This window comes from Mus caroli, unplaced genomic scaffold (assembly GCF_978045245.1).
Source record: "Mus caroli unplaced genomic scaffold, Mus_caroli_1 scaffold_3, whole genome shotgun sequence".
NCBI lineage: Eukaryota > Metazoa > Chordata > Mammalia > Rodentia > Muridae > Mus > Mus caroli.
In genome coordinates this window covers 121,350,839-121,376,982 of record NW_028227258.1, presented here as the reverse complement: position 1 = coordinate 121,376,982, position 26,144 = coordinate 121,350,839, and the positions used below count along the sequence as shown (strand labels likewise).

The following is a 26,144-nucleotide window of genomic DNA, read 5'->3' as shown; positions in this document are numbered from 1 at the left end:
TCAGTCACTATGTCATATCTCCAACCCCTGAGATGTGCAGTGTCTGAAAAGCATGAAACTTGTGAAATGATGCCTTGCTTGCAAGATAATGTGTTCATTTAAATATGTGTGGAGATTGGCCTTAATTATCTCAAAGGGTATTGCAGCCAAAGACAAAAAGGTCCTAAATGAGGACCTCACTCAGCATAGAACCTTTTAAAAGTGCCCGCTAGCCTATTCCTCTTATTCCTAACTATAAATTGCCCTTGGAGACACGGGCCCCCACTAAGACGACTCATCTTTGTTGATAGACCCCCTGACCACCCACCTCACCCCCAGGTGCCATCATCTCTGATTTGCTGTCTTTCCAAATGAATCTTTCCTTTGCCTCACTTCTTGTCCTGGAATCACTGGCATTTGGGGATAGCAATCTAGAACTGGATTGGAACACTATTAGGAGTTGAGATAAAACACAGAGAGAACACACTATTGGGGATCTTCAGAAAACAAGTCACTACTTTGGATCTTTTTGCATCTGATTAAAAAATCTCAGGACAATTAGGCTAAAAAGCAAACCCCTGACGGTTTATTTACTAACAACTAATTTGTGATTACATCTTTGCTTGTAAAGGTCCATACCACTACTCTTTCTTCAAAACATTTTTTAAAGGAAAATGACTTAGCCTAGGTCACTCACATATGGCTCAAAACAAATTTGTAAGATTGGTAGCCCAGGTTAGCCTGGAACTCCTTAGAGTCCAAGGATGGACTGACTCAACCCCAAGTGCGTCGCTGTGTCCAACTTTTAATATGTCTGGGCAGCGGGTTGCTGGGAGAGAAGAAATGGAACCCAAGGACATGTCCACGCTTGGAAAGCATTTTACCACTCAAGTACATCACCAGGCCTTTTTTTACTTTAGAGTCGGTATTTTCCCTATACAGTTCATCTTAAAGCACCACATATTAATAGCTGTAAAAAAGGAAAATGGCACAACGGTGTACATGGTGGGCGGGCGGGGGCGGGGCTGTTCTAAGGAAGGTAATGGACCTTTCCCCCCAGTTCTCTTTAGGTCAAACCTTATTTAAAAGATTTTTCTGGGGAAAGCCAAAGCCCTATCGTCCTTCAGGTCAAAACGTAACCTACCAACTACAAAAACCCATTAGCGTCCGCGCTACGGTCAGTCGCACACTGACCGCTTTCCGTCAAACTAGGACCCACTTCCGGCCTAGAGCGGGGCGTGCGAGGGGGGGGGGAGGAAGCCCCTGCTGCGCAAGCGCGTCGGTCTCCGCCTCTAAGAAGTGGAGAGTGTGCTGACGTCACCGCCAGCCTGGCTCGTTCGGAGACCGGCGGGAATTTTTCAAAATGGGAGCACCGGGGCGCCGCCCAGGCCTCGGGAGGTACCGGGGGTACCTTTCGGTGGCGTTGGCGGCGTCGCCAGCGGCGGCGGCGGCGTAGAGAAGGCGTCCTGATGGGCGCCAAGACCTGCTGGCTTCTCGGAGCGCTGCCTCGGAGGGACTGCGAGAAGGCCGAGCTCCGGGCGCCGGCGGCTCGGGAACATGGCGGCGTGCATCGGGGAGAGGATCGAGGTGAGGCCGGCGGCGCGGAGCTGAGGGAGGGTCCGATGGAGGCGGGCTCTGGTATTCCGGGACCGAGTGAGCTGAGGTGAACCGAGCGCGGTGCTGAGGGAAGGTCCAATGTGGCTCGGTACAAACACACGGGAGACCAGACGGGTTAGCGGACTGAGGCTGAGGCTGAGGCCCCGTCTGACTCAGGCGCTCACTGGTGCTCAGTGACACTAGTAAAGCAGGGATGCGGCGGGCAGGCGCGGTGGCGGGGGCTGGTCGCCGAGGGACAGGCGAAGCGGCCCGCCCCCAGGAGCCCCGCCCGGAGGGGAGCACTTGGTAACCGGCAGGTGTGTCTCCAGCTGTGGGCCCCGCCCGGTCCTGGTCCCTTGGCGTCGGGTCCGCACTCCCGCCTCCAAAGCCGCGCTCCGCCTGCCCCCTCTCGGGAGATGGCGGTTACCGTGGCGGGAGCTGCGGCGGGAACCCGGTGGGCTGGAGTAGGGACCCGAGCTAACCAGCTCATTAGAGTCCTTAGCCTCCATCAGGGAGGGAGCTCAGAAAATCTCTCAGAGCATCAAGATGCCTTCCACCCCAGACACCTGCATCATCGAGGTGTGGCAGCTGCTTGAACCATGTCTCATTTTCTCTCTGGCCTATTTTACATCCCATTCCCTACCCAACTTTCTTACTTTCTAGATCTGCGATTCCTCACGTGTAATCCTTAATTTTTTTTTTAAAAGGACTTTAAGGTTGGAAGTCTACTCGGTAAAGGATCATTTGCTGGTGTCTACAGAGCTGAGTCCATACACACTGGTTTGGAAGTTGCAATCAAAATGGTAAGAATATATTAGTTATTGTTTCTTCAGTATTTTTGCAAGGTACTAGAGAGCAATGGAGGCATGCTATTTAAAATGTCCCACTCATTATCTGCTAAGGACTGCATCTTGCCACCCTGCCAAATGTGTGCATATGTAATAATTGCATAATACATTGCATAACCAAAAGACAGCTGTTAAGTACAACATCTGAATTTAAGGACATTTAAGAGACTCTTAACCTTGCTTAAGTGAAGTTTTTATACTTTACTGGTGTTCAGGAGACCTACATTTTGTTGCTATGAATACCTAAGGTAATGAGAAGAAGTCAGCAATTTATAATAATAATGTGCTCATGTGTGACTGAAATGGTCCAAGAATACCATTATGGTCAGCCTGTGATCCCAGCTCTGAAGAGTTGGGAAAAAGAAAATCCTAACTCCGGGGCCAATCTCTGCTATCACATAAATGCACTGGGCATACTGGGAATGTACTCTGCTAAGTGCGAGGGCAGAGCACAGATAGGAGTAAACTGACTTCAAAGACTATATAAAAAAGACTTCTTACATTTATAGGTTGTTGTTTGAGCTTTTGTCTGGGGTTAGGGGAATAGCTAGGTGGTAGAGTGCTTTTCTCTAGCATGCACAGGACTCTAGATCAAGCCACAACCATAAAAATCAAACAAATAAATCTGCCCTCTTATTTTTAGATAGATAAGAAAGCCATGTACAAAGCTGGAATGGTACAGAGAGTCCAAAATGAGGTGAAAATACATTGCCAGTTGAAACACCCCTCTGTCTTGGAGGTAAGATACCAGGTGTATTAAAGTAGTTAAGGAAAGCTGGATGTTCGTATAGTTAACGGCACCCTTTTCTGTTGTAGCTCTATAATTACTTTGAAGATAACAATTATGTCTACCTGGTATTGGAAATGTGCCACAATGGAGAAATGAACAGATACCTGAAGAACAGAATGAAGCCTTTCTCAGAAAGCGAAGGTGGTTGTCTTTTGTGGGTTGGGGGGTGGAATTTGTCTCTCTCTTTTCTGTTTGGTAAAACTTGGCTTTTCAATGTGTGGTTTTAAAAAATGTGGTATTTTATAATATTTGTGTAATTTTGTTTTGTTGATGCAAGGACTCTACTATTTAGCACTGACTGTCCTAGGCTGGTCTCAAACTCACAGTTTACCCCTCCCTCCTGAGTGCTGGGATTAAAAGTATAAGCCACTACACCCAGTTTAGTAATACGTATTTAATTCTTTTTTCTTTTTTGCATGTATTGAGTCTTTACCTGCTTGTGTGTCTGTACACTGTATGTGTGCCTGATGCTCAGGGAGTTCAGAGGAAGAAAATAGATCCCCTGGAACCTGATTGTGAGGTACCATGTGAGTGTTGGGAATCCAGGTCCTCTGGGTGGTAAGCTAGGACTCTTATCCACTGGGCCATCCTTTCAGCCTCAACAATTTCTTTTCTGTTTTTAAGGCGCGTGTATGAGTGTGCCTCTGTCTATGAGTATGTGCATGTAGTGTAGGTAGGGGTCCCTGCCCTTGGAGGGTTAACATGGATGCTGGGAATAGAGTTTGGGTCCTTTCAAGAACAGTATGTATCTCTTTATCAGCTGTGTCATCTCTCCAGCCACAGATAAAACTATTTTAAACTAAAAAAGGAGAACCCTCACAAAACTGGCATTTATAAGTCAAGTATTACAAAAGTAGAGAGATTTGTAAGCCTTCTGTTCTCTAAAAACAAATTTAAATTAAATTATTAGTAACAGTTTATAGAAAATCCTTTCAAATCTGGAAAATGACTTAGAATGTCTTTGACTAACATTTCTAAGTAAACATTGTGACCATTTACTATATATGAAGGTCTGAAATGCAGAGCGCTATGCTTATTGCTTACTGCTTATTGGCCTATTAGTCAGCTTCTGATAGGATGGAGTGATTCAGACTCCCCAGGTAACATATCTTTGCAATGCAGATTTTTAAATGAACATAGCAACAAAGCTTTTTTTCCACACCTAATAATATTTTTTATGAAATACAAAATGAACTTCAATTTGTACCCCCATTTTCTCAAAATCAGATAAGTTCCATATGTTGTTAAACTACTGTTTTGGGTTTTGGTTTTTGTTTTTTTTTTTTCTCTTCCAAACTACAACTAATACTGCAGATAGAGCTAAGGAATATGGATGCTGATAGGTTTTTGGTTTTGTTTTTAATATCCGTTATTCATTTGTATCTTGTGTGTTATGGTCGGAGGTTAGCTCTAGGGAGTTGGCCATCTCTTTTGATCAGGTGGGCTCTAGATATCTAACTCAGGTTGTCAAACTTGGCTACAAGCACCTTTTCCTGCTTAACTATCACACTGGCCTGACAGATCATTTTATGCATTTAAATCTGTGGGACAGTGGTAACAAATACTAAATTGTGAAACATTGATAACTTTTCTCTCAAGTTCCATTTTTAATAGTTAATTCTGAGGAAATAATACAAACTGGAGGGGATGGGATGCATACATATAGATGTTGGTTATTGTATTTTTCAAAATGCTTTATAATTTTTTATAAACATTTTACTGAGACAATATTTATAAAGAAAAAAATTATGTTAGACTCAACTAAACTTAAAAACTTATATATAACCAAAGATGCACTCCCCTTCCACCAACAAAGTTTAAGACAGAGATGATAAGAAAATATCTGCAAACAAAATGTATGAGTGATGAGGCTGGGGCTGTAATTCAGTGGGTATGTTTAATTCAGCACATATGCACAAAGCCCAGGCTCCCTGTTCTCCACTGACAAATTTGCCTGCAGTGCACTTAACTAAAAAACTCAGGATGAAAAATTAAAGGTGTACTTAAAAGGGAAAGGATAATCAAATAAGAAACTAGAAGATATGAGCAGACTATTTACTAAGGAGAAAGCTCAAATAGCTAATAAACATGAAAGACATGTAGACTCAGTAGTGGTCATGAGGGTCCTAACCAAAATAATGAAGGACCATTTCCGTGTGTGTGTGTGTGTGTGTGTGTGTGTGTGTGTGTGTGTAGAAACTCACTATAACATAAAAAGTAAGAACAAGAATGTTATATTTTTGTGAAATCTTGAAACATCAGAAATTATACAAATGTCCAATGGCAATCAAGTAAAATTTTTTAAAAATCTGTGATATTGTTATAGAAATAACTTTGAAATATGCTAAAGAAGGAAAAGTAATGAAACTTTTGATACCATTTGTTTTAATATTTTAAATGCATTATGTCTGTAGCTTTATGTGTAGTTATGCAGAAACATATAAGAAGTATATCAAATGTTTACAGTGGAGGCTGTGTGTTAAGTTCTTGCCATGCAAGTGTGAGAACTGGGGTTTGGACCCCAGCACCCATAGAAATGCTTAGGTGGATGTGACAACCTGTAACTAGAAATAAGATTCCCCCAGGCAGCTTGTTAGCTGGAATAAGTGAGTTCTGGATTTAAGAGACCTGCCTCAGTCTGTAAGATGGAAAGCTTTGGGACAGAGTTTGGGAAGCATTAAAGAAATATACTTTTTGTTTTACAAGTTATATATTTATTGTTTGTACAATTTAAAAAAATTGTTGTGTTTATCGAGTTACCTAGTTACTCTAAACACTTTCAACTAGTATAAAGTTTTGCTTCTCTTAGCTCATAAGAAAGAAAAAGCAAAGATTAAAAGGAGTGTCTAGTTTTCTTAAGGGGAATTAGATAGCATTATATTGATAGAATGGTGTTTTAGTTGATAAACCTGCAAGCTAGGATTTTAGTACTCTGGCCTGTATACTAGGTTTTATTGTGTATTCTAAACAATAAATTTCCCAGAAGATTTGAATTGTTAAGCTCTCTCTTTTTCTATCTTCACAGCTAGGCACTTCATGCACCAGATTATCACAGGAATGTTATATCTTCATTCTCATGGCATATTGCACCGGGACCTCACACTCTCTAACATCTTACTTACACGGAATATGAACATAAAAATTGCTGACTTTGGACTAGCAACGCAGTTGAATATGCCACATGAAAAGCACTATACACTCTGTGGGACTCCTAATTATATTTCACCAGAAATTGCAACTCGAAGTGCACATGGACTTGAATCTGATATTTGGTCATTGGGCTGTATGTTTTATACGTTACTTATTGGAAGACCACCTTTTGACACTGACACAGTCAAGAACACATTGAACAAAGTAGTCCTGGCAGATTATGAAATGCCAGCCTTTTTGTCACGAGAGGCCCAGGACCTTATCCATCAGTTACTTCGTAGAAACCCTGCAGATCGGTTAAGTTTGTCTTCTGTGTTGGACCATCCTTTCATGTCACGAAATCCTTCAACAAAGAGTAAAGACTTAGGGACTGTAGAGGACTCAATGGATAGTGGGCATGCTACACTTTCCACAACAATTACAGCTTCTTCTGGTACCAGTTTGAGTGGTAGCCTACTTGACAGAAGAAGACTTTTGGTTGGTCAACCACTTCCAAATAAAATTACCGTATTTCAAAAAAATAAAAATTCAAGTGACTTTTCTTCAGGAGATGGAAGTAATTTTTGTACTCAATGGGGAAATCCAGAACAAGAAGCTAATAGTAGGGGACGGGGGAGAGTAATTGAAGATGCAGAAGAGAGGCCGCATTCTCGATACCTGCGCAGAGCTCATTCCTCTGATAGAGCCAGCCCCTCTAATCAGTCTCGATCAAAAACATACTCAGTAGAACGTTGTCACTCAGTAGAAATGCTTTCAAAGCCTAGAAGATCACTGGATGAAAATCAACACAGGTATTCATCCACCAAAAGCAATGTCAATGTTTTAACTTCATTAAACACCGAACAGCCAATAGTTATGGATCTTTTGAAGACCTTATAATGACTGAGCAGTATAAGGATAATCTTTTAAACTTATTGAACAAGTCTGATCGCTAAAGGACTAATAGCTGCACGTAGAGGGAAGCTGGGGCTGAGTGAGGAATAGCTGCGATACTGACTGCTTCTGATATGAACAGTAGTTTTATTGCCTAATTGTAGTTTTGTGTGTGATCTGTTAATGTTTGAGTTACACACTTACAAAAGGATAGTAGGCATACAGTGGTGCCATTATAGTACCATGGCATTTTGGTATTGCAGTTTTAGAGATGCTTAGACAAATACTGTTTTCTATTACGCCAAAATTCTAGGTATTTAAATCTGTTCTAAGGTTTCTGCCTTAAAATGTTTAGGACTAGGAATTCTCTGACTTAGAACGCATATTCAGCATGTATATGTGTATGTAGCCCTGGGTTCTGTCCCCAACCCTTCCTTCCAATAATTGGTTTATGGGATTTTTTTTCCCCCTCTTTAGTTCCAATCATCATTGTCTAGGAAAAACTCCTTTTCCATTTGCAGACCAGACACCTCAGATGGAAATGGTACAGCAGTGGTTTGGGAATCTGCAAATGAATGGTGAGTTTTTAATGGAGTATTTAATTAAAATGTAATGACCTAGAACTCGCAAACATTGCAGTTTTCTACTTCTATCTAAGAAAACCATTTCTTGAGATATGGAATATTTATACTTTTACTCCTTAATATTTAACATATATAATTATTTTCTTAAGTTTTCATTGTAAATAGGAACAAAGCTATTTATACATGAGCAAATTGTACACAGAACTTGGTTTGCACAGCTTCTCTGTGATTAGGTGGAAGAGCCAGGATTCTTAAGTAGTCCTAACTTAGGCTAGATGCTGAAGCCTTCTGTTCTGCGTGCCTATGTCAAAATCAGCTGTTATTGGTACACATAAAGTCATCAAAAGATACTCCACTTGTAAGAAGCTGATGTGAAAATTCTAGTCTGCCAATAGTACCTCATATTGAAACCTAAATGTTTAAGCGGGTGTCCCTAGGTCATTATTAGTAATGTGGAGATTAAGTGCCCCCTATTAATGACTAACACTCACAGAAGGTGGGTGGGAAATAATGGTGGGAAAAGAGAATTAGAAGACAGCATCATCTGGAGGAGGAGATCATCTTACACCAAACACTGTTGTCTGGGGAGTGTTGAGGTGTGGCTCTCATTAGGCAGAGTTGTCTTGTCAAGGAGTCTGTTCTCCTTCTCAAATGACATGTTTGAGTTTCACAAGTCTAAAATAAGTTAATATGACCTTATATATTTGGTTAGTTAGTTTGGTTTTTTAAACTACAAACTTGCCCTATATATTAATTAGTCTTGTAATCTTGTACTTACTTATTTCCAGGTTATTTTTATTTGGTAATATGGGCTTTTCTGAGATGGGAAAAAAAATCCTTTATATAAATAATTTAATCATTCTGCTCTAATTTTAAAGTATTTTGCTTAATACAAAATATTTTCCCTTCTAATGAGAATGTGAGGACAAGAAGCTTTACAAGTTATTTAAGAATAAATTGTGATCAGAATTCTGAGAGTTGAATACTGAAATGCTAAAGTTCTATATAACTGATCATTTAAGGCCTTTTAAAAAAAAATAATAGCAGCAGGCTGTGGTGGCCCATACCTTTAATTAGACCACTTGGGAGGCTGAGGCATAGGGATCACGATTTCATGGCTTCCAACACCAGCTAGGCAGCATAAGTGAGACCCTGTCTCAAAAAAGAAATAAGATAATTACCCTAGAAAGTTTCACTTAATTAAATTGTGTGTGTATATATATATTGTTTTTTTGTTTTTTGGTTTTTTTTCCACTTATTTTATAAGTGGAGATGGGATAAACAGTCCTTGGCTTAAAAAAGATTTACATGTTTTTTTCTTCCATAGACTGGGAATTCTTGTCAGGAACACTTTTGATGAACAGTGGCTTGCCTTAGAATGAGTAACTTCTTTTTGCTTCGATTGAAAATTTGATTTCATGCTAGTACATTTTCATAGCCATAAAAATACTAGAAGTTTTTCTTCAACCACACTTTACTACTTTTATTCTTATGTATTTAAGAAGTTACGAGCTCATTTTCTTAATAGCTTCTTTATAAGGTATATAATAATGTTATATATAGTAAATACTGTTAAATATAGTAAACTAGTTATTGTGGAAGAAATTTGCATATCTGTCATCTCGAGATAATTACATATTTCTCTCATTTAGCAAGAACAGCTACAATTTACTGATTTAAATAAAGAGACTTCGAAATACAATAAATGAATGTTTATAACTGACTTTTTCTGTTGTTTAAAAATGTGCTATTGTAGAGTTGGGCATGGTGCACATGCCTTTAATCCCAGCAACTGGGAGGTGGAGGCAGTCCATCTCTTTGTGTTCAATACCAACATAATCTACATAGTAAATTCCAGGACAGGCAGGGCTACATAGAAAGACAAGGTCTTCAAAGCCTGCACCTCCAAATGCTGTTATAGTCAGCACATTCCGCTACCGTTTACTAAATTGCTTTTTAATGTATGTTTTAGCTCATTTAGGGGAAACTAATGAGCACCACCCCGTCAGCCCAGACAGAGAGTTCCAGGACTATCCAGATTTGCAGGACACGTTAAGAAACGCTTGGACTGAGACAAGAGCCAGCAAGAATGCTGATACTTCTGCTAATGTTCATCCTGTAAAGCCACTGAGTACCATGAAATACATGACTGCACATCACCATAAACCTGAGCTCATGCCACAAGAGCCGGTCCTACATCCTCATTCTGAACAAAGCAAGAATAGAAGTATGGAGTCGACATTGGGTTACCAGAAACCTACCTTAAGAAGCATTACATCTCCTCTGATTGCTCACAGATTAAAGCCAATCAGACAGAAAACCAAAAAGGCCGTGGTATGTCAGTTATTTTTCTAAGTTTCTACTTGATGTTTTCTTTAGAATAAAATTCTTGAGTGTGATCTTTTTGATTTTTATACTATTACTGGAATTTGAGGTACTATAAACAACATGAAGGGGAGAAATTGAACATTCATGGAAAATAGCATAGTTTCTCTCTGATTTTAAAGAGGTAGTATTTGGGTTTTATTTCTGTGTGTTAAGACAGTTTTTAGTAGGCAATCCAGGACTGCCTTGGAAGTGTCCTTCTGCCTCTGCCTCATGAATGCTGTGAGCCCAGGTGTGTACCCTAGCCTGCCTGGTACTCCCTCTAACTTCATAAGAATGGCAAGTTGATTCTGAGAAGTTTGGAACTCTTAAGTTAATGGTGCTTTTTAATGTATTTATTTTGATTTTGTGTCTGTTTTACCTGTATATATGTATAGGCACTCCATTCCTGTCTGGTAGCTGGGGAGGCCAGAAAAGGAATTGAAGTTCCTTGGCGTTGCCGTTTCAGTCAGCTAAAAGCCACCATGTGGTTCTGAGAACTGCCTCTGTAAGAGCATTAAGAGAGATACCTCTCTAGACCCTAAATTATATTTTAAAAATAGTTAAATGAAAATATTTTAAAGTACTATTGGCTATATACTGTATTAAATATTTTATTTATACTTACAGCTAGTGAATTGACATTTAATATTAGCCCTTTGATTTTGCTTGTTTCTACATTTAATTTCATTTCTAGTTAAGAGTAAGCTAGAAAATACAGCCTTAAAAAAAAAAAAAAAAGGAGAAGCAATTTATATACACTTGTGTCTAGAATTTAATGAGCATATGTGAAGACGAAGTCATTTCTTTGTGATTCTGTCTTGATCCTGCTTGTTCTTTGTTTCCCATGTCATCCAGTCTTGCCTTTGTTTGGTTCCCATTGTCTTCAGCGGCCTTGTTCCCCACCCTACCTTCTGTTTGCCTTTTGCTCATTGGTTAGCATTTCACACTTGATTACACACTCTCACCTTTATGCCTTCTGGCTCACAACTGCACCCAAGTACATCTCTGTTCTAGCCTGCCACCCTGAAGCAGCAGTTGGATTTGTTATCTCTGCTATGGTTAAGTACTTTCCCTTTTAAATACTATGTACCAGAAGTGTTGTAAGGAAACATTTTGTTGATTTTTCTGTTTCTCTAGGTGAGCATTCTTGATTCAGAGGAGGTGTGTGTGGAGCTTCTGAGAGAGTGTGCGTCTGAAGGATATGTGAAAGAAGTGCTTCAGATATCGAGTGATGGGACTATGGTAGGATACTCATTGTATTAACTTGTAACTTCAGCTGTGCCTTTAAACATTTGGTATTCAGCTCTTTTTACAATCTGATACTTAATCTATCTTTGGAATTAATAACTGAAAAAGAAAAATAATTATTACTAGTAATAAAGTTGAATTTTTAGTTTAAAATACTTTATTACTTTTAGAAACTATTTTAATATTATCCTTAAAATTAATGTTTAACAGAATCTTGTGAGCTTTTTGGTAACAAACAATAATACTTAAAAGTTTTAATTTTTCTTTTAATCAGATCACTGTTTATTACCCGAACGATGGAAGAGGCTTTCCTCTTGCTGACAGACCTCCCTTGCCTACTGACAACATCAGTAGGTACAGCTTTGACAGTTTACCAGGTATGTGCATAAGCAGGAGATGGAGATAGTAGGTTGTAACTGCCTTGCTTTCATTTGGGCTACCAGTGAGGTTCATGTACTTAGTGTCTGGGGAGATCCTGTGTATCTTATTCCTCTGCTGTTTATGGTATGCTTCCATGAACCTCGCTCGGAAGTAACATCAATAACATCGGAACTGTAGCCTATGTTCTTGCTTGGTTATTGGTCTATCTAGAACCATCAGAAATTTTACTATAAAGGATCTAGTTTTTCACATTTGAAATGAAAATAATTTGTAGGTGTTGGTTCCTAGAAGTGGAAGGTCCAAGAAACTCTGAATTGGAAAAATAACTAGTGAATAGCAAGTGCATCTTGGCTGAAGTAACTTTCAGAAAGAAGGAAGCCTGTCTAACCTTACTAGAATTAGAACATAGGTGCGATTGTATGTTTAGCTGACTCTTCCTTAATATTAGGTATATTTTTTTTCCTCCTTAGAAAAATACTGGCGGAAATATCAGTATGCTTCCAGATTCATTCAGCTTGTAAGATCTAAAACTCCCAAAATCACTTATTTTACCAGATATGCTAAATGTATTTTGATGGAAAATTCTCCTGGTGCTGATTTCGAAGTTTGGTTTTATGATGGTGAGTTTCCTACTTGTGATCCTCAGTTATTGCTGTACCTGGGAGCTTATCAGTTACAGCTGTGTGATGTGGTCCTTGTTCTCTGCGCAGCTTCTTGTCAGTCTATGGTATAAACTGCATGAAAAGCAGTATTCCATATCTTACTCGAAACCCACATGCAAGTTTTGACAACAAAAATGTGGCAAAAGATGGGGTTTACTAGTCAGTCTCTTAGAGCATTCTGTAAAGATGATTTGGCTTTACCTGTCTCTCCATGAAGGGTTCCCATGTTATGTGCAGCACATGATTACAGCTGTTCCTGCTACTCTGTATAAGTGCCATGCCTTTGTGCGGAGTCAGGTCAGATATGCACCAAGATGGAATATTGAGTACTGTTTACTAATGGTCAATAAATGAATGTAAATAACCTGTCAGCCATCGTGTACTGATATAATAATTAAATGTAGGAATAATAAAAGAACTGATAGCAGTGGCTTTCTACTTAATGTTCAGGAGCCAAAATACATAAAACAGAAGATTTAATTCACATAATTGAGAAAACTGGGATATCTTATACTTTAAAAAATGAAAATGAAGTTACCAGCCTGAAAGAGGAAGTAAAAGTATATGTGGACCACGCTAATGAGGTATGTACCTTTTCTTGATCTAGTTAACAATCCCATGTTAAAGCAATAAACTTGACAGGAGCCATCTTGTCTGTGATAGGGTCACCGTATTTGCTTGTCACTGGAATCTGTGATCTCTGAGGAGGAGAAGGGAAGCAGGGGTTCTTCATTCTTCCCTATAATCGTAGGACGGTAAGAGCTTAACGTTCCTAACAATGGCTGCAATGCTGGACGGTTTCAGACTGACACCCTATATAGTCCTGGCACCTACAATATAGAGGCAGGAGGACTGGAGGCCACTCTATCTCAGAACAGCTACAAGAGCCAGTGAGATAGCCTGCTGGCCAAAATGCTTGCTACTAACATAAGCTTGATCCCTGAAACCGACATAAAGATTGGAGGAGAGAACTTACTCCAAATTTCATTTTCTGACCTCCCAAAACACTCTGGAGCATATATGTACCTGTATTCCCACACCATTCATACAGAAAGACATAGTAAATAAAATTGAAATTTAAAAATTTCAGTAGCCAAGCCTGGTGGCCCACACTATAACACTGCATTGGCAGAAACAAGTGGATTTCTGTGTAGTGAGTTCTTGTGTCTCACACACAAAAAACACTAAGTAAGTGCTTAGTTCTGTAAATATTGAAAAGCTTTAGGGGACATCAGGATATTTCTCTTTTCTTCAGAAAACCTGGTAATACTAGTTCACCTAAAGCTTTATCAGCACCTCCTGTGGACCCAAGCTACTCTAAGGGAGAGCAAGCATCATCAAGCAGATTGAGCATGAAGAGTGCGGCTTTCCCAACACAGTCACCAGGACTCAGTCCTTCTGTGAGTAAATACGGATCATCACGTGCTTCAGACCCTGAAGGGAGTGCCTGGTGTCCTTTATAAAGTGAGCTGTAGGTTGAGGGGTACAGCTCAGTTGTAAAATATATGCTTAAGGTCCCTAGGTTAGATTCCAGCACCACCCAGAAAAATAAAACATCACTATTTCAGCCTCACTGAGCTACTTTGCCATATGTCTGCCTGAATAAACTAAAGGTCCTTGCATATGCTATCAGCTGCCTCATGGCTCACAGTAAAGTAATTAATTTCCTCAGTGAACTGTCATACCAGTGAAGACTGTATGTAAATATACAAGGATAGTGTGTGTGTGTGTGTGTGTGTGTGTACTCATGCATATGTGCATTCACCAACTTTAGCTACAAAAAATAACTTAGAGGAAAGAAATGTACTAAAATAAAAAAAAAGAAGACATGATTTGGCCTTCCTTTCATTTTGAGTAATGAGGTTGGTATTTTTAGAATTTTTGTTTTAAGAAAACTTAAGATCATGAAGCAGTCTTATACTTTTCCTAAAGTAGCTTATAAATGTGCTAAGGAATATCTTCTCTCCCTATGGTTTAAAGACTGTGACAGTTGAAGGACTTGGCCACACAGCGACTGCCACAGGAACAGGCGTCTCTTCAAGTCTTCCTAAATCTGCACAGCTTTTGAAATCTGTTTTTGTGAAAAATGTTGGTTGGGCTACACAGGTGAGACATTTCTAAGACAGTAATTTTCTCACTGCAAACCTCTTGATTAAAGTATTAACCCAATAATATACATTATTATATCAACTTTTCTTCAGGAAGTAAGAGGGAGGGAGGGAGAGAATTTGTGAGTGTGTAATTTTTTTATATTGGTTATATCAGAAAGCTTCTGATGTTGATATGAGGTGTGATTGATGTCATGATAAGGGTTTTGCAGAATAGAGAATGATGTCTAGGACATTTGAAATGGTAGAAACTAAATCAACACTGAATTCAAGTTTATAGTTTTATGTCTGTGTTTACGTTGTGTGTGTCCTCAGGTGTGAAGCGTGAAGACTTTTGGCATGTATATTTTTACTTTACAGTTAAGTAAATTTTACTCTAGTACTTCATGGTGCTTGGTGCCTTTTGTTTAGGACTACCTGCTGTGCGGTCCTGTTTCTCACATACATTGTCAAGTTTATCCCCAGTGGTAGATTGATTAGCATAGTCCTGTAGCATGTGTAACTCTGGTTTGGTGTAAATACAGGACTGTCTGTCTGGTGGCCATGATGTTTTCTTACCTACCACACACATGCTTCTCCGTTTATAGTTGCACAAAGGCAAGTTTCAGTGGAGATACCACAGGGGGGCTTTTGTCCTTTCTTAGACCTATCTTGGGAGAAATACCTTAATGGGGGGAAAACAAAATCCTAACTCATTGGATAATTTCAAGTAACCAAATTATTGAGAGTCATTTTAATATTATGATGCCTTAGCCACTAGAGGAATGATCTGAAGAGGAAGGGGGAGCATGAATATTTTCAATACTAAGATCTTTACACACCCCAGTTTGTAGATACCGGCAGCAGTTTCTTTTAAGGCTGTATTAGGTCTAGGAGTGATCACACAGGCCTAGAATCCTGGTATTTAGGAAGCAGAAGTAGGAGTTAAGTCAGTGCCAGTATGGGCTATGTAGTGAGGCATCGTGATGGGTCAAGATGGAGAGCTGGAGAGATGGCTCCGTGATTAAGAGCACTTAGTGCTCTTGCAGAGGACCCAGGTTATTCCTACATGGTCTGTAATTCCAGTCCTAGAGGATCTGATGCCGTCTTCTGGCCTCTTCAGGTGTTGTGAGCAAGTTGTACAGAGTATAATGTAGAAGAAAAATACCCATACACATGAAAAATTACATAACTAAGTGTGATATGTGCCTTTAATCCCAGAACTCTTTAAGTTCAAGACCAGTTAGTTCTATATACCAAAACACTGTTTCAAAAATGTGGGGGAACCCCAAACACTAAATGAATGAATAAAGCAAAACTGTATAGAACACTTTTTAAGTGAGCCCTTACAAAATATCAAGTTGTCTTCTGTGTGGTCATTTTCTATGCCTTTTGCTTTTCTAGCTAACTAGCGGAGCTGTGTGGGTTCAGTTTAATGATGGGTCACAGTTGGTTGTCCAGGCAGGAGTGTCTTCCATCAGTTACACATCACCAGATGGTCAGACAACTAGGTAAGCGCTTACAGCACTGGGTGGAGTCAGTGCTTGCTCTCATTTTGCTTTCTTTGTACTTGAAATAAATGACTTGATAAACATAATATTTTAATAATTTACTTAAACTGTTCATTTTTTAATTGTTCAGAGCCTTTAATATAAATGTTGTGATTATCTACATGAATAATCTATCCATAATCAACTCAAGTGATAGGATTTATTGGTAACCCTTACTGTTCAATGACCTAATTAGGTTGACTCTTTTCAGAATGGACTTAGGGAAGTAGAATAAATTATTTACTTAAAAGAACATGGAGGGGTCAGGTGTGGTGATATATACTTTTAATTCCAGCACTTGAGAGGCAGAGAGGTAGGTGGATTTTTTTTTAGTTCAAAGCCAGCCTGATCTACATAAAGACTTTCAGGCCAGGTAGGGGCTATACAGTGAAACTGTCTCAAATAATAAACACAAAATGGATATGGAGGGCTGAAGAGATGGCTGAGTTGCTTAAGTTCTTGCTTTGTAAGCAGGAGCACATTTGTTCAGGGCCCCAGCACCCATGAGTAAGGAAGGCAAGGCAGTGTGCCCTGTACTGGGGAGCTAGGGACAAGAGGATCCTTGGCTCTCAGGCTACCCAATCTAATCCAATAGGTGAACAACACTGTCTGAAACTAAAAGGTAGAAAGTGATTGAAGAGCCCCGGCTGGATGTGGTAGTACACATACAGTTAACAGGAGTTTGAGGTCATCCTTGGCTACACAACCATCCAACCCAGATTATATGAGACCCTGTCTCAAAAAAGTCAAATAAACTTGGTTATTTTTCCTAAATAAAAGTTGTGTCTTTTAAAAGCCTTGTTAACAACTTGGTTTTTAGTTATGCTAAGCATTGAACCTCAGGCCTTGGATGCTATGTAAGCCCTCTGTAACTGAATTATACAACCCAGCACTGACAGTTTTGAAGGCAAACCACACTAGTCCTCCCAATACACAAATGCTGTCTCTTGAGTATTCAACTAATGACAGATCAAAGTATTGGTTTAAAAATAAAACTACTTGTACACAACTATCAAAAGTGTTGTGTTTTTGAAGAAACAAATTAGGCATGTTTCAGATGATTTGGAATCGTAGTAAATGTATTTATTGTTTTCTTGATGTATCTCTTGTCATTAAAGGATTGCTGGGCAATGTGTTTTTGAGTATAAGGGTCCAAGTAATGAAGTTCTGTCTGTTTTTCTGCTTAGGTATGGAGAAAATGAAAAATTACCTGAATACATCAAACAGAAATTGCAGTGTCTTTCTTCCATCCTTCTGATGTTTTCTAATCCAACTCCTAATTTTCAGTAATTTAAGTCTCAGAAGTCTATATTTAATAAATGACTTTTTGACTGGCTTTCAAGTAAGTGATTTTTTAAATTTACTTTAACTTCAGAAAGCCTTTCTATTAAACAGAATTTTAATATACACAATAAAAAATATACTAAGAAAACAATAAAATTTCAGTTACCTAATATAGTGGTCATAAGGCTAGGACATCTTATTTTGCTCCAAGCATGTAATCCTTCAAAGTTTGTGCTCCTATGTGTGTATTGAACTAAGTTGTGTATGGCTTGTTTTTGTTATTTTCTTTACTAATAAGACATTGAGAATCACTGACAAAACATGCTATAGTTTTGATTTTTGAATATGTAAATAATGTATTATAAACAATATGTAAACTGTATATTTTATATTTATTTTTATAGCACTTGTGTCTGATAAGATTTCTGCAAATACGTTTTATAAAATAAACAGTGTTAAGTTTTCCTTAACTTGGATTATTGGTTAAATACTTGTTTTAAATATTAGATAAGTTACTATAAATTCACTCTTATAATTCATTTGCTGTTTAGGACGGGCGCCATCCCCATACCCCCTTTTGAGGCTGGGCTTTTATTGATTTAAGCCATGGCTGTCTTTTCCATCTTCCCTCTACTAGGAGTTTCTGCTTCACCCAGGAGAGAAGAGTGTCCTGAGCAGACAGACATGGGACCTGAACAAGTGGTGGGGGTGGGGGTAGGGTGGGGGGCTGGTAAAGAGACTGCCTGCTGGGCACTCAGACGAAACATCCATCTGGGCAGAGCAAGGCTACTAACCTGCACAGGCCTCTCTGCCTTGCTAGGATGGGACTGGTCAAGAGGGAGAAACTTTGTTAGCAGCTCTGACTGTGCCCGTATAGGCACCTTTTGTTTATTGTATTTATGGATGTACTGTAACTGTCTTCAGACACACCAGAAGAGGGCATCAGATCCCATTACAGGTGGTTGTGAGCCACCATGTGGTTAATACGAATTGAACTCAGGATCTCTGGAAGAACAGTCAGTGCTCTTAACCTCTGAGCCATCTCTCCAGCCCAGTTTATAGGTGGTAACTTTTGTTTTTTTTTTTTTTTCGAGACAGGGTTTCTCTGTGCAGCCCTGGCTGTCCTGGCACTCACTTTGTAGACCAGGCTAGCCTCGAACTCAGAAATCCGCCTGCCTCTGCCTCCCGAGTGCTGGGACTAAAGGCGTGCGCCACCACGCCCGGCTGGTGGTAACTTTTGTAAGAAACGTTTTTTTAACTAAGGTCAAAAGGCTTCAGATACCACCAAGTACCAGTAAGTACATGGGAATAGGTCACTGTGGACCTGATTTAAGTTCTGAGAAACCTTCCAAAATGTCTTAGCTCTAGGTTGTTTGCAAGTCCTGCCTTCTGCCTCGGTACATTTGCCCCACCCTTTCCCAGTCTGTCCATTCATGCTCTTACACCAAGTTCTGACAAATCCTCACGTTCTTAGGGGAATTTCCTAATCTTCTCTTCAGGTTGGGTTCCTATGGACTCTATACTTGTTTATGTCTTTTTTTGTTTGTTTTGTTTCTTCAAGACAGGGTTTCTTTTTTTTTTTTTTTTTTTTTTTTTTGGTTTTTTTTCGAGACAGGGTTTCTCTGTGTAGCCCTGGCTGTCCTGGAACTCACTTTGTAGACCAGGCTGGCCTCGAACTCAGAAATCCACCTGCCTCTGCCTCCCGAGTGCTGGGACTAAAGGCGTGCGCCACCACGCCCGGCTAAGACAGGGTTTCTATGTGTAGCTTTGGCTGTCCTAAAAATTCTGTAGACCAGGCTGGCTTTGAACTCAAAAAAAAAAAAAAACCCACCTGCCTCTGCCTCCTACTTGTCTATCATCCTTCTCACAGCCAACCATAAGTATTGGTACCAGCTACTCAGTGTCTGAGGTTCCTGATGGATTGTAAACTACTTAGCAGTTGTTACTGCTCAAGTGTCAACAAGTACATGGGAATAGGCATGTATTCAGGTCCTTCTTACAGTCTTGCTTTATTTGAAATGAATACTCAAAATGGAACAAAGTTACAATAAATCTTCAACAGTAAATGGTAGTCAGATCCAAACAGTAGTTTATCTTCATTAAATTAAAATTTACAAGCTTATTTCATTTTCATAAAAGAAAAGAGCTTGTTTTAAATAGAAAAGCATAATGGCTAGAGATGCTTTATGAAGTGACAGTACATTCAGAATAAAAAAATAATCCTTTGCTAGACTTGCAAAAATAAGACCATTGCCCCTTTTCACTCTTTTTTTTTCCCCACTCCTTTAATATACACTATTTAACAGTTTTTACCTCTCAGCTCCCTCCCCTATACCTCTTACTTCCCTCACTTTGGTGTTGAGGTGATGTTAGTCTAATCTCCCAGGAAGCGAGTGTCTCAGTAACAAAGAAGGTGCAGTCATTTTGCTGGGTTGTAGCTTTCTGAATGGCAGTATTAGAATTCTAGGGCTGGGAAATGTCTGTCACGTTCTTGCTGGGAACATGTATGCTAAGATAAAGGCTTCTTCACTCAGTGCACTTTACTTTTTCCCCAAATATCTGCAAATCTGAGTCACAAGTAGAAATGGTTTCTTGCAGTTTTCCTGTAGGAAGTGCAGCAGTCATGAGGTAGTCTCTGAAGACAAGTGACTTGTATACTTCATTCATGTGTATCACAGGTCAGGATCTTACCTTCAGCTCTAAGCTTGCTGTGAGACACTACTGTGAATTACACAGAAACGTTGGCGTGCTCTCGTTCTCACTGGTTATTTCTGTCTCTGGGCATACCACACAAAGGTAGAATTTTAAGGTCAGCAGTGATCCAAAGATGAAAGAAAACACAGAATGGCAGGAGAGGACGTCCAGTGTCTGACAAAACAAACTAGCTGAAGCAAAATCCTGCTTGCCATCATTTACTGCTGACAGCTTCAGAAGACCATGTAGTATAAGGTGGAAAGAATGGTGTTCAGGTTTTAAGGCTCAGTTTTATTTCATTAGGAAGTTGAATAATAATGCATTTTTATTTTTTAAAAACATTAATGAAAAAATATTTTTATTTAGTTTAAAAAATGTTTCATTTTTTAAACTAAATGTTGGCTCTGATTAATTAATACAGAAGTTTTGTCCAGTTCCACTGCATAGTCCATTGCTTTAGACAGAGCCCTACAGTTCACACTAAGTGTAGTTTCATACCTACAGACCATTATCTTTTCACTGTTGAGTTCATGGGACTCCAGTAAAGTATGATATGAAAGCAGCTCACCTTTGATAAGGAGATTATGATTCAGAATGTTTTTATACATCCTACCATTCAAAGTCAGTTAATGTTGAGTTGAAGACAGTGGCAGCACAGACTCTCTAACTTACTCCTGGATCCTCATATATCTGACAGAAAAGGCAATGAGTCTTTTGTAAACAGCTCCTATTAGCAAGATGGTGAGCACTACTATCCCACACACAAGGCTGAAGGCCCATCGTGGGCCCAAGTAAGTGTACACATGGCTGATGAACACAGGCCCAAGAATCCGTGCTGCACTTCCAGAAGTGGTTAACCAGCCCATGTATATACCCTGTAGTGGGAAAGACAGGACAACGGATTAATTCAGGTTTAGTTATTGTAAAATCAAAACAAACTTGTAATCAATCACCTTCTCTACTCTTTGAAATGTCTCTGAATACAGCAAATAAACGGTATGGTGCTATAGGCCTGTGGCCTGGCACATGGGAAGTAGAGGCAGGAGGATCACCAGTTCAGGCTGCGTGACAGGATCCTGTCTCAACTGATCTGGGCTAAAGAGATGGTTCCGTGCCTTAAGTTCAAATGCCTGAGTTCAGTCCTCAAAACAAATTAAGCTGAGCAATGTGAAGGTGGATCCGGGAGGTCTGGGGGTGGGAATAGGGCAAATATGATAAAGATGCATTATGTGAATGCTCAATAAAAATACTAAGAACAACAACAAAAATGAGGCCTGGTAGCACGTGGTTGAAATCCCAGAGCTGGCAAGTTAAGACACAAGCAGAACCCTTGGGTTCTCCAGGCAATAATAGCCAGCCTACCCTACATACTGAGTTCTGGGCCAAAGAGTGCTGATATTAGACAGTGTGTGTGTGTGTGTGTGTCTGTGCACGTATATGTGGTTGTGGGGTCTGAAGGTACTAGATCCCTTTCAGTTGGAGTCACAGGTCACACAAGCCACCTGATGTGGCTGCTAGGACTTCACCTCCAATTCTCTAGGAGAGCAGTAAGCACACTAAGCCACGTCTCCATTCCCTTGTTTGCCTTTAAAAGTGATCTTACTGTATAGTCTAGGTTTGCCTAAGAGTCACCAGGTAGCACTGGCTGGCCTGAAATTTGAGATCTTCCTGCTTCTGCCTCAGAAATGCCTTAATTATAAGCATGTGTCCAACTCAGTTTAACTTTTAAAGAGTAAGATAATTTGGAGCCATTTAAATAACTGCCATTAAAAAGAAGGGTTTGAAACATACAGAAAATAAGTAAACAATATGATTATGAATATGTGATTTTAAATATAAAATGAAGTAGAATGTTTTACTCTAAGTAAATCTTAATCCATGATAACCCCTTAATTACATAAACCCATTACATAGTCATAAAGAAGAGGCTGGAAATGGAGACCAACTTCATTAAAATAGTAAATTAATAGTACGTCCTCTCTCAAAAACTGTTATTCATATTGCATCTATATATTTTTAATGTTATATAATGAATACAGAAATTGGTGTGTGAACATGTATGTGTGTGTGTACACATGCTAGGAATCAAGACTAAGGTATCACGTATTCCAGGATAAAGGCTGTACTGCTGAGCTATACTTCCAGCCTATGTGTCTTGTGTCGTTTATTTTTGAGACTGAATCTTACTATATAGCCCTGGCTGGCCTGGATCTCACTATGTAAACTAGGTTGGCCTTGGACTTGTTGTGATTTTCCAGCCTCAGTCTCCTGGGTGCTAAGACGTGTATAATCATCCCCAGCTTGGCCCCTTACCTTCCTACTCAGAAATTAATTTCAAACCAGGGCTTTAGTTCAGTAGAAGAGCAGTAGCCTAACATATACAAAGCCTCGGATCCAATCCTAGTACCACAGTTAAGCTTAAAAAACATACAGCTAGATCTCAGTGTAGCACAACAATATAAAGCATTATGTTTTCATTCTTTGTAATTGTCTAAATCCAATTTGGCTGCCAATTTTGGTTTTCTTCTGTCTACTTTAAGAATGAGTTTTAGAAATTTAAAGTTCAGAGATTTTTTTTCAATGAAAATTATTTTGAGCTCATAATTATTGACATCTGAGTTCTGATTTAGGAATGTTAATCTTTCATCAGAAAAATCTTACCAAACACATTACAAGTTTTTGTGGGGTGGAGACAGAGGTATGACCTAAGTTCAGACATGCAAGGGATATGAGTGAGCTCCAGTCCCTGAGCCTGTCTAAAATTCTAGCCCTCCCCCAAGGTCTGCTAAGCCAGCTTGTGTAAGAAGAGAACTATAGCAAAAGCAAGAAACTAGAGTTCACACAGTTGTAGTGCTGGATTACCTGAGGTTTGGGTCCTAGAACTTTTGAGTATAATGTATAGGACATGACACTGCAGGCTGGATAGCCTGTTCCAATTAACACAGCAGCTGTCAGGAACTGGGCCAGATGAATCACTGGGGTGTACAGGCACCAGGTCTGTTCAATTGGGCACCCAGTTGGCTGTTCACTGTGATCTTCTCTTGGAGAATTCCAAAGACCAATAATTATTTCCCCAAATGTAGTATTAGGGGTTGAGCTGTTGTGTAAATCTGTAAGATAAAGAGAGAACAAGGTGTCACTTGCTACTTGTAAAGAATGCAGGGGCTGGGGCTAAAGAATTGAAGTCACCATACCTTCCCACTGTATTTTGGGAAACTGATTTCCCCAGGGTAACAAGATAAAGAAGCCGACCCATACAACCACAAATCCTCCCAGGAGAATAGCACGCTCGCCAAGCCTGTGGAACAGAAACTATGATTTTGAAATGAAATGTAAATATACGATTTCATTACTATAACTAAAAAATTTAAGTGACATTGTTATACAGTTTATTATAGTTATGAATTACTGTGATGTTACATAGAATACCCTACTGAAAGCAACCAGCATCAGACACTGCTGTGGCACCACAGTCTGAGCTACATAGTGAGACCCTGTCTTAGAAGACAATAGACTTCTCTAATAAACTGCTGATTTCAGGCTAGGGGGATGGACTCTAGAAGATAAATGTGTTTATTTTCCTATAGAAAGTGGAGCTTGTCAGTAACTATTAGGGGACAGAGACTCAGCCAGGGTGAAGAATAATCACACCTATGATGCCTATGCTCATTTTCAACCAATAGTTTAGGAATAAACCATGAAAGCTGTTCATGAGCTAACAACCTGTGTCTGCCTATCTAAGACAAGCTGGGGATAGACAGCTCAGTGGTAGAGTGCTTGCCTGGCATGTATGATGCCCTGGTTCAATTCCCAGCACCCAGAGAGAAAAATAAATTACATGACAAAACTCAGTTTATACATGCATTCCCATATTCCTTACATACTGGGTTTCTTTTTTGGTTTTTCGAGGTAGGGTTTCTCTGTGTAGCCTTGGCTGTCCTGGAACTCACTTTGTAGACCAGGCTGGCCTCGAACTCAGAAATCCGCCTGCCTCTGCCTCCCGAGTGCTGGGATTAAAGGGTTTCTAATAGTTACTTTCATAAAATTATTCTTTTAAAGTTAGTTAGGGGCTGGGAATAGTGTGGTAGAACATTGGCCTAGCATATTTGAGGCCCTAAGTTCAACTCCCAGCACCACATACACAAAGTTATGTGAGCAAATAACTGTGAAAAATAATAATTGTATTTGCCATGGTGAGAATATAGTGTTTGTAAGCTAAACACCTAATTAGAAGTTCTAAAATATGTATGCCTATAATCCCAGTGCCTGGGCTGTAGAGGCGGGAGCATCAGGAATTCAAGACTAGCCAGGGTACATGAGACCCTGCCTCATAAAAACGAACAAAACACACACATGCACACACAATCTATGTAAATTCAATCTGTTCTTTCAGACATAATCTCAATATGTAGCATATAGGGACTCATGGTCTTGTCTCAGCCATGAATATAGGCTTTAATAACCAGAATTTCCCAACTTACTCATTCAGTCTAGCAAGACAATGTTTAATGAAATACACTTTTAGTAACATTCATTAAAAACTATATAACAATAGATTAGAATATAGTTATTTAGTTGGCAAGGCATTTTGCTTTACCAAAGTTATGGCATAGAATATAAAAATATAAAAATAATTCTCAGTAAAGTTTGCATCATTTTGCAAACTTTAAAGAACTATAATACAGCCAAGCATGGTAGTGTATGTCCTTAATCCCTGCACTCAAAAGGTAGAGGTAGGCAGACTGATGAATTCCAGGCCAGTCAGATCTATAGGTCTATGCAGTGAATTCCAGGCTAGCCAAGGCTACATACTAAGACCCTGTCTTCGCAAAAAAAGGAAAAACATATGAGAGAAAACTAACACATGAGAAAAAATGCAACACAAGTTACTTTACTAGCACATTCACTTATATTAGACCTGTTTCATATATCTTTTTTATTTAAAAAAAAAGATTTAAAGTAAAAGTAAAAACATATAACTTACTTTTTGGAAAGTAATTTAACCCCCATGAAGACAAGAACTGCCTCGACTCCAAAAGCAACAAGGAGGATTCCATCATAGAGCACAGCCTGCTCCTGGGTCCAGGCGTACATGTCCAGTGTTAGTGGGGTGAGGATTCTAAGGGAAGGAGATGAGGTAGCTGTTAACTAAGAATTGTTAATAAAGACATTAATAATAATGCCTGTAAGAATATGCAGCCGTTTAAATTTCAGTTTAAATAAGAAACACAGTTACACTGCAGAAGGCTTGCAAACAGAAGACAACATAAATAAATTACAACCCTACCTTCCCATAGTGTAGCAGTGACTCATAGCTAGGTGGTGCTTTTAGCTTTGAGGGTGGGACTCTGGATGACTGACTAGCTTCTCTGTGGGACATTAAGTCTACAGAGGGACACTATTCCCTGTAAAGAGCCTCCACAAAGGGAAATTTTACATTGATACCTTTTTCAAAATCAGAAATGTATTTCAGTTTTGCTGGAAGTGTACGTTCTAGATTTTTCCCTTGTTATTGAAAGTGTGCATGTTTCCAGCAGTGTCACACTATCACATTATGATTAGCGCTTCTTTCCATCAGTACTACTTACTGTGTTTCTTTCCCTCCTATGAACACCTCTGCCTTCATATGGCTTTCTCCTTCCTTGCCAAGGCTATCCTACACTCTACTGTCTTTATATTTATATTTTAAATGTTTCATTACAAAGAACAACACAGTATCCTAACCTTTGAATTCAGATGAGCTGATAGAGAAAGCAGATGCATGGTTTTTCCAAGGGCTACACAGTTAACATGTACCTAGCAATTCCTCTCAGGTACAGAACCCAAGAACAAAAGGCCAGAACTCAAGCAGACCCTTGCACTGCAGCATCACTCAACACAGCTGCATGGTGCCAACAAAGCTCTCGCCAGCAGATGAACAGGCAGCTAAGAATAGTTGGAACCTGCCTAAGAAGTTAAGAAAGTCTGATATACCATGACATAAAGAACCCTTAACACCTCACACTCAATGAAATGAGATGTGTAAAACCAAAATACTGCATGATGTAACTT

At 39.4% G+C, this 26,144-nt stretch overlaps 2 protein-coding genes across 4 annotated transcripts in view; one reads left to right on the top strand and one right to left on the bottom strand.

Annotated features, from left to right (window-relative positions):
- Positions 1-1,311: 1,311 nt before the first annotated feature.
- Plk4 (polo like kinase 4) lies at positions 1,312-17,921 on the top strand. 3 transcript variants are annotated; one of them, XM_021157592.2, is made up of 16 exons: positions 1,312-1,566; positions 2,283-2,378; positions 3,067-3,162; positions 3,240-3,354; positions 6,239-7,154; positions 7,714-7,814; positions 9,793-10,154; positions 11,325-11,429; positions 11,710-11,812; positions 12,287-12,436; positions 12,929-13,062; positions 13,142-13,233; positions 13,734-13,878; positions 14,459-14,584; positions 15,970-16,076; positions 17,303-17,920. In XM_021157592.2, the coding sequence occupies exons 1-16, from the start codon at positions 1,537-1,539 to the stop codon at positions 17,403-17,405; spliced, it is 2,781 nt and encodes a 926-aa protein (XP_021013251.1). In that variant the 5' UTR covers positions 1,312-1,536; the 3' UTR covers positions 17,406-17,920. The 3 variants fall into 3 exon arrangements, with proteins under 3 accessions (XP_021013251.1, XP_085692067.1, XP_085692068.1); XM_085835941.1 differs by lacking the exon at positions 1,312-1,566 and adding an exon at positions 2,001-2,154; XM_085835942.1 differs by lacking the exons at positions 1,312-1,566; positions 2,283-2,378 and having other exon boundaries at positions 3,142-3,162; positions 6,243-7,154; positions 17,303-17,921.
- Positions 17,922-19,383: 1,462 nt separating this feature from the next.
- LOC110291132 (major facilitator superfamily domain-containing protein 8) overlaps positions 19,384-26,144 on the bottom strand; it is a 30,598-nt gene continuing 23,837 nt past the window's right edge. Inside the window, exons 9-12 of the mRNA XM_085835935.1 lie at positions 25,078-25,212; positions 23,288-23,391; positions 22,956-23,203; positions 19,384-20,968 (exon numbers count right to left, since the gene is read on the bottom strand). Coding sequence (XP_085692061.1) covers positions 20,762-20,968; positions 22,956-23,203; positions 23,288-23,391; positions 25,078-25,212 — 694 coding nt within the window. The 3' untranslated portion in view covers positions 19,384-20,761. The remainder of the gene's footprint in view (positions 20,969-22,955; positions 23,204-23,287; positions 23,392-25,077; positions 25,213-26,144) is intronic.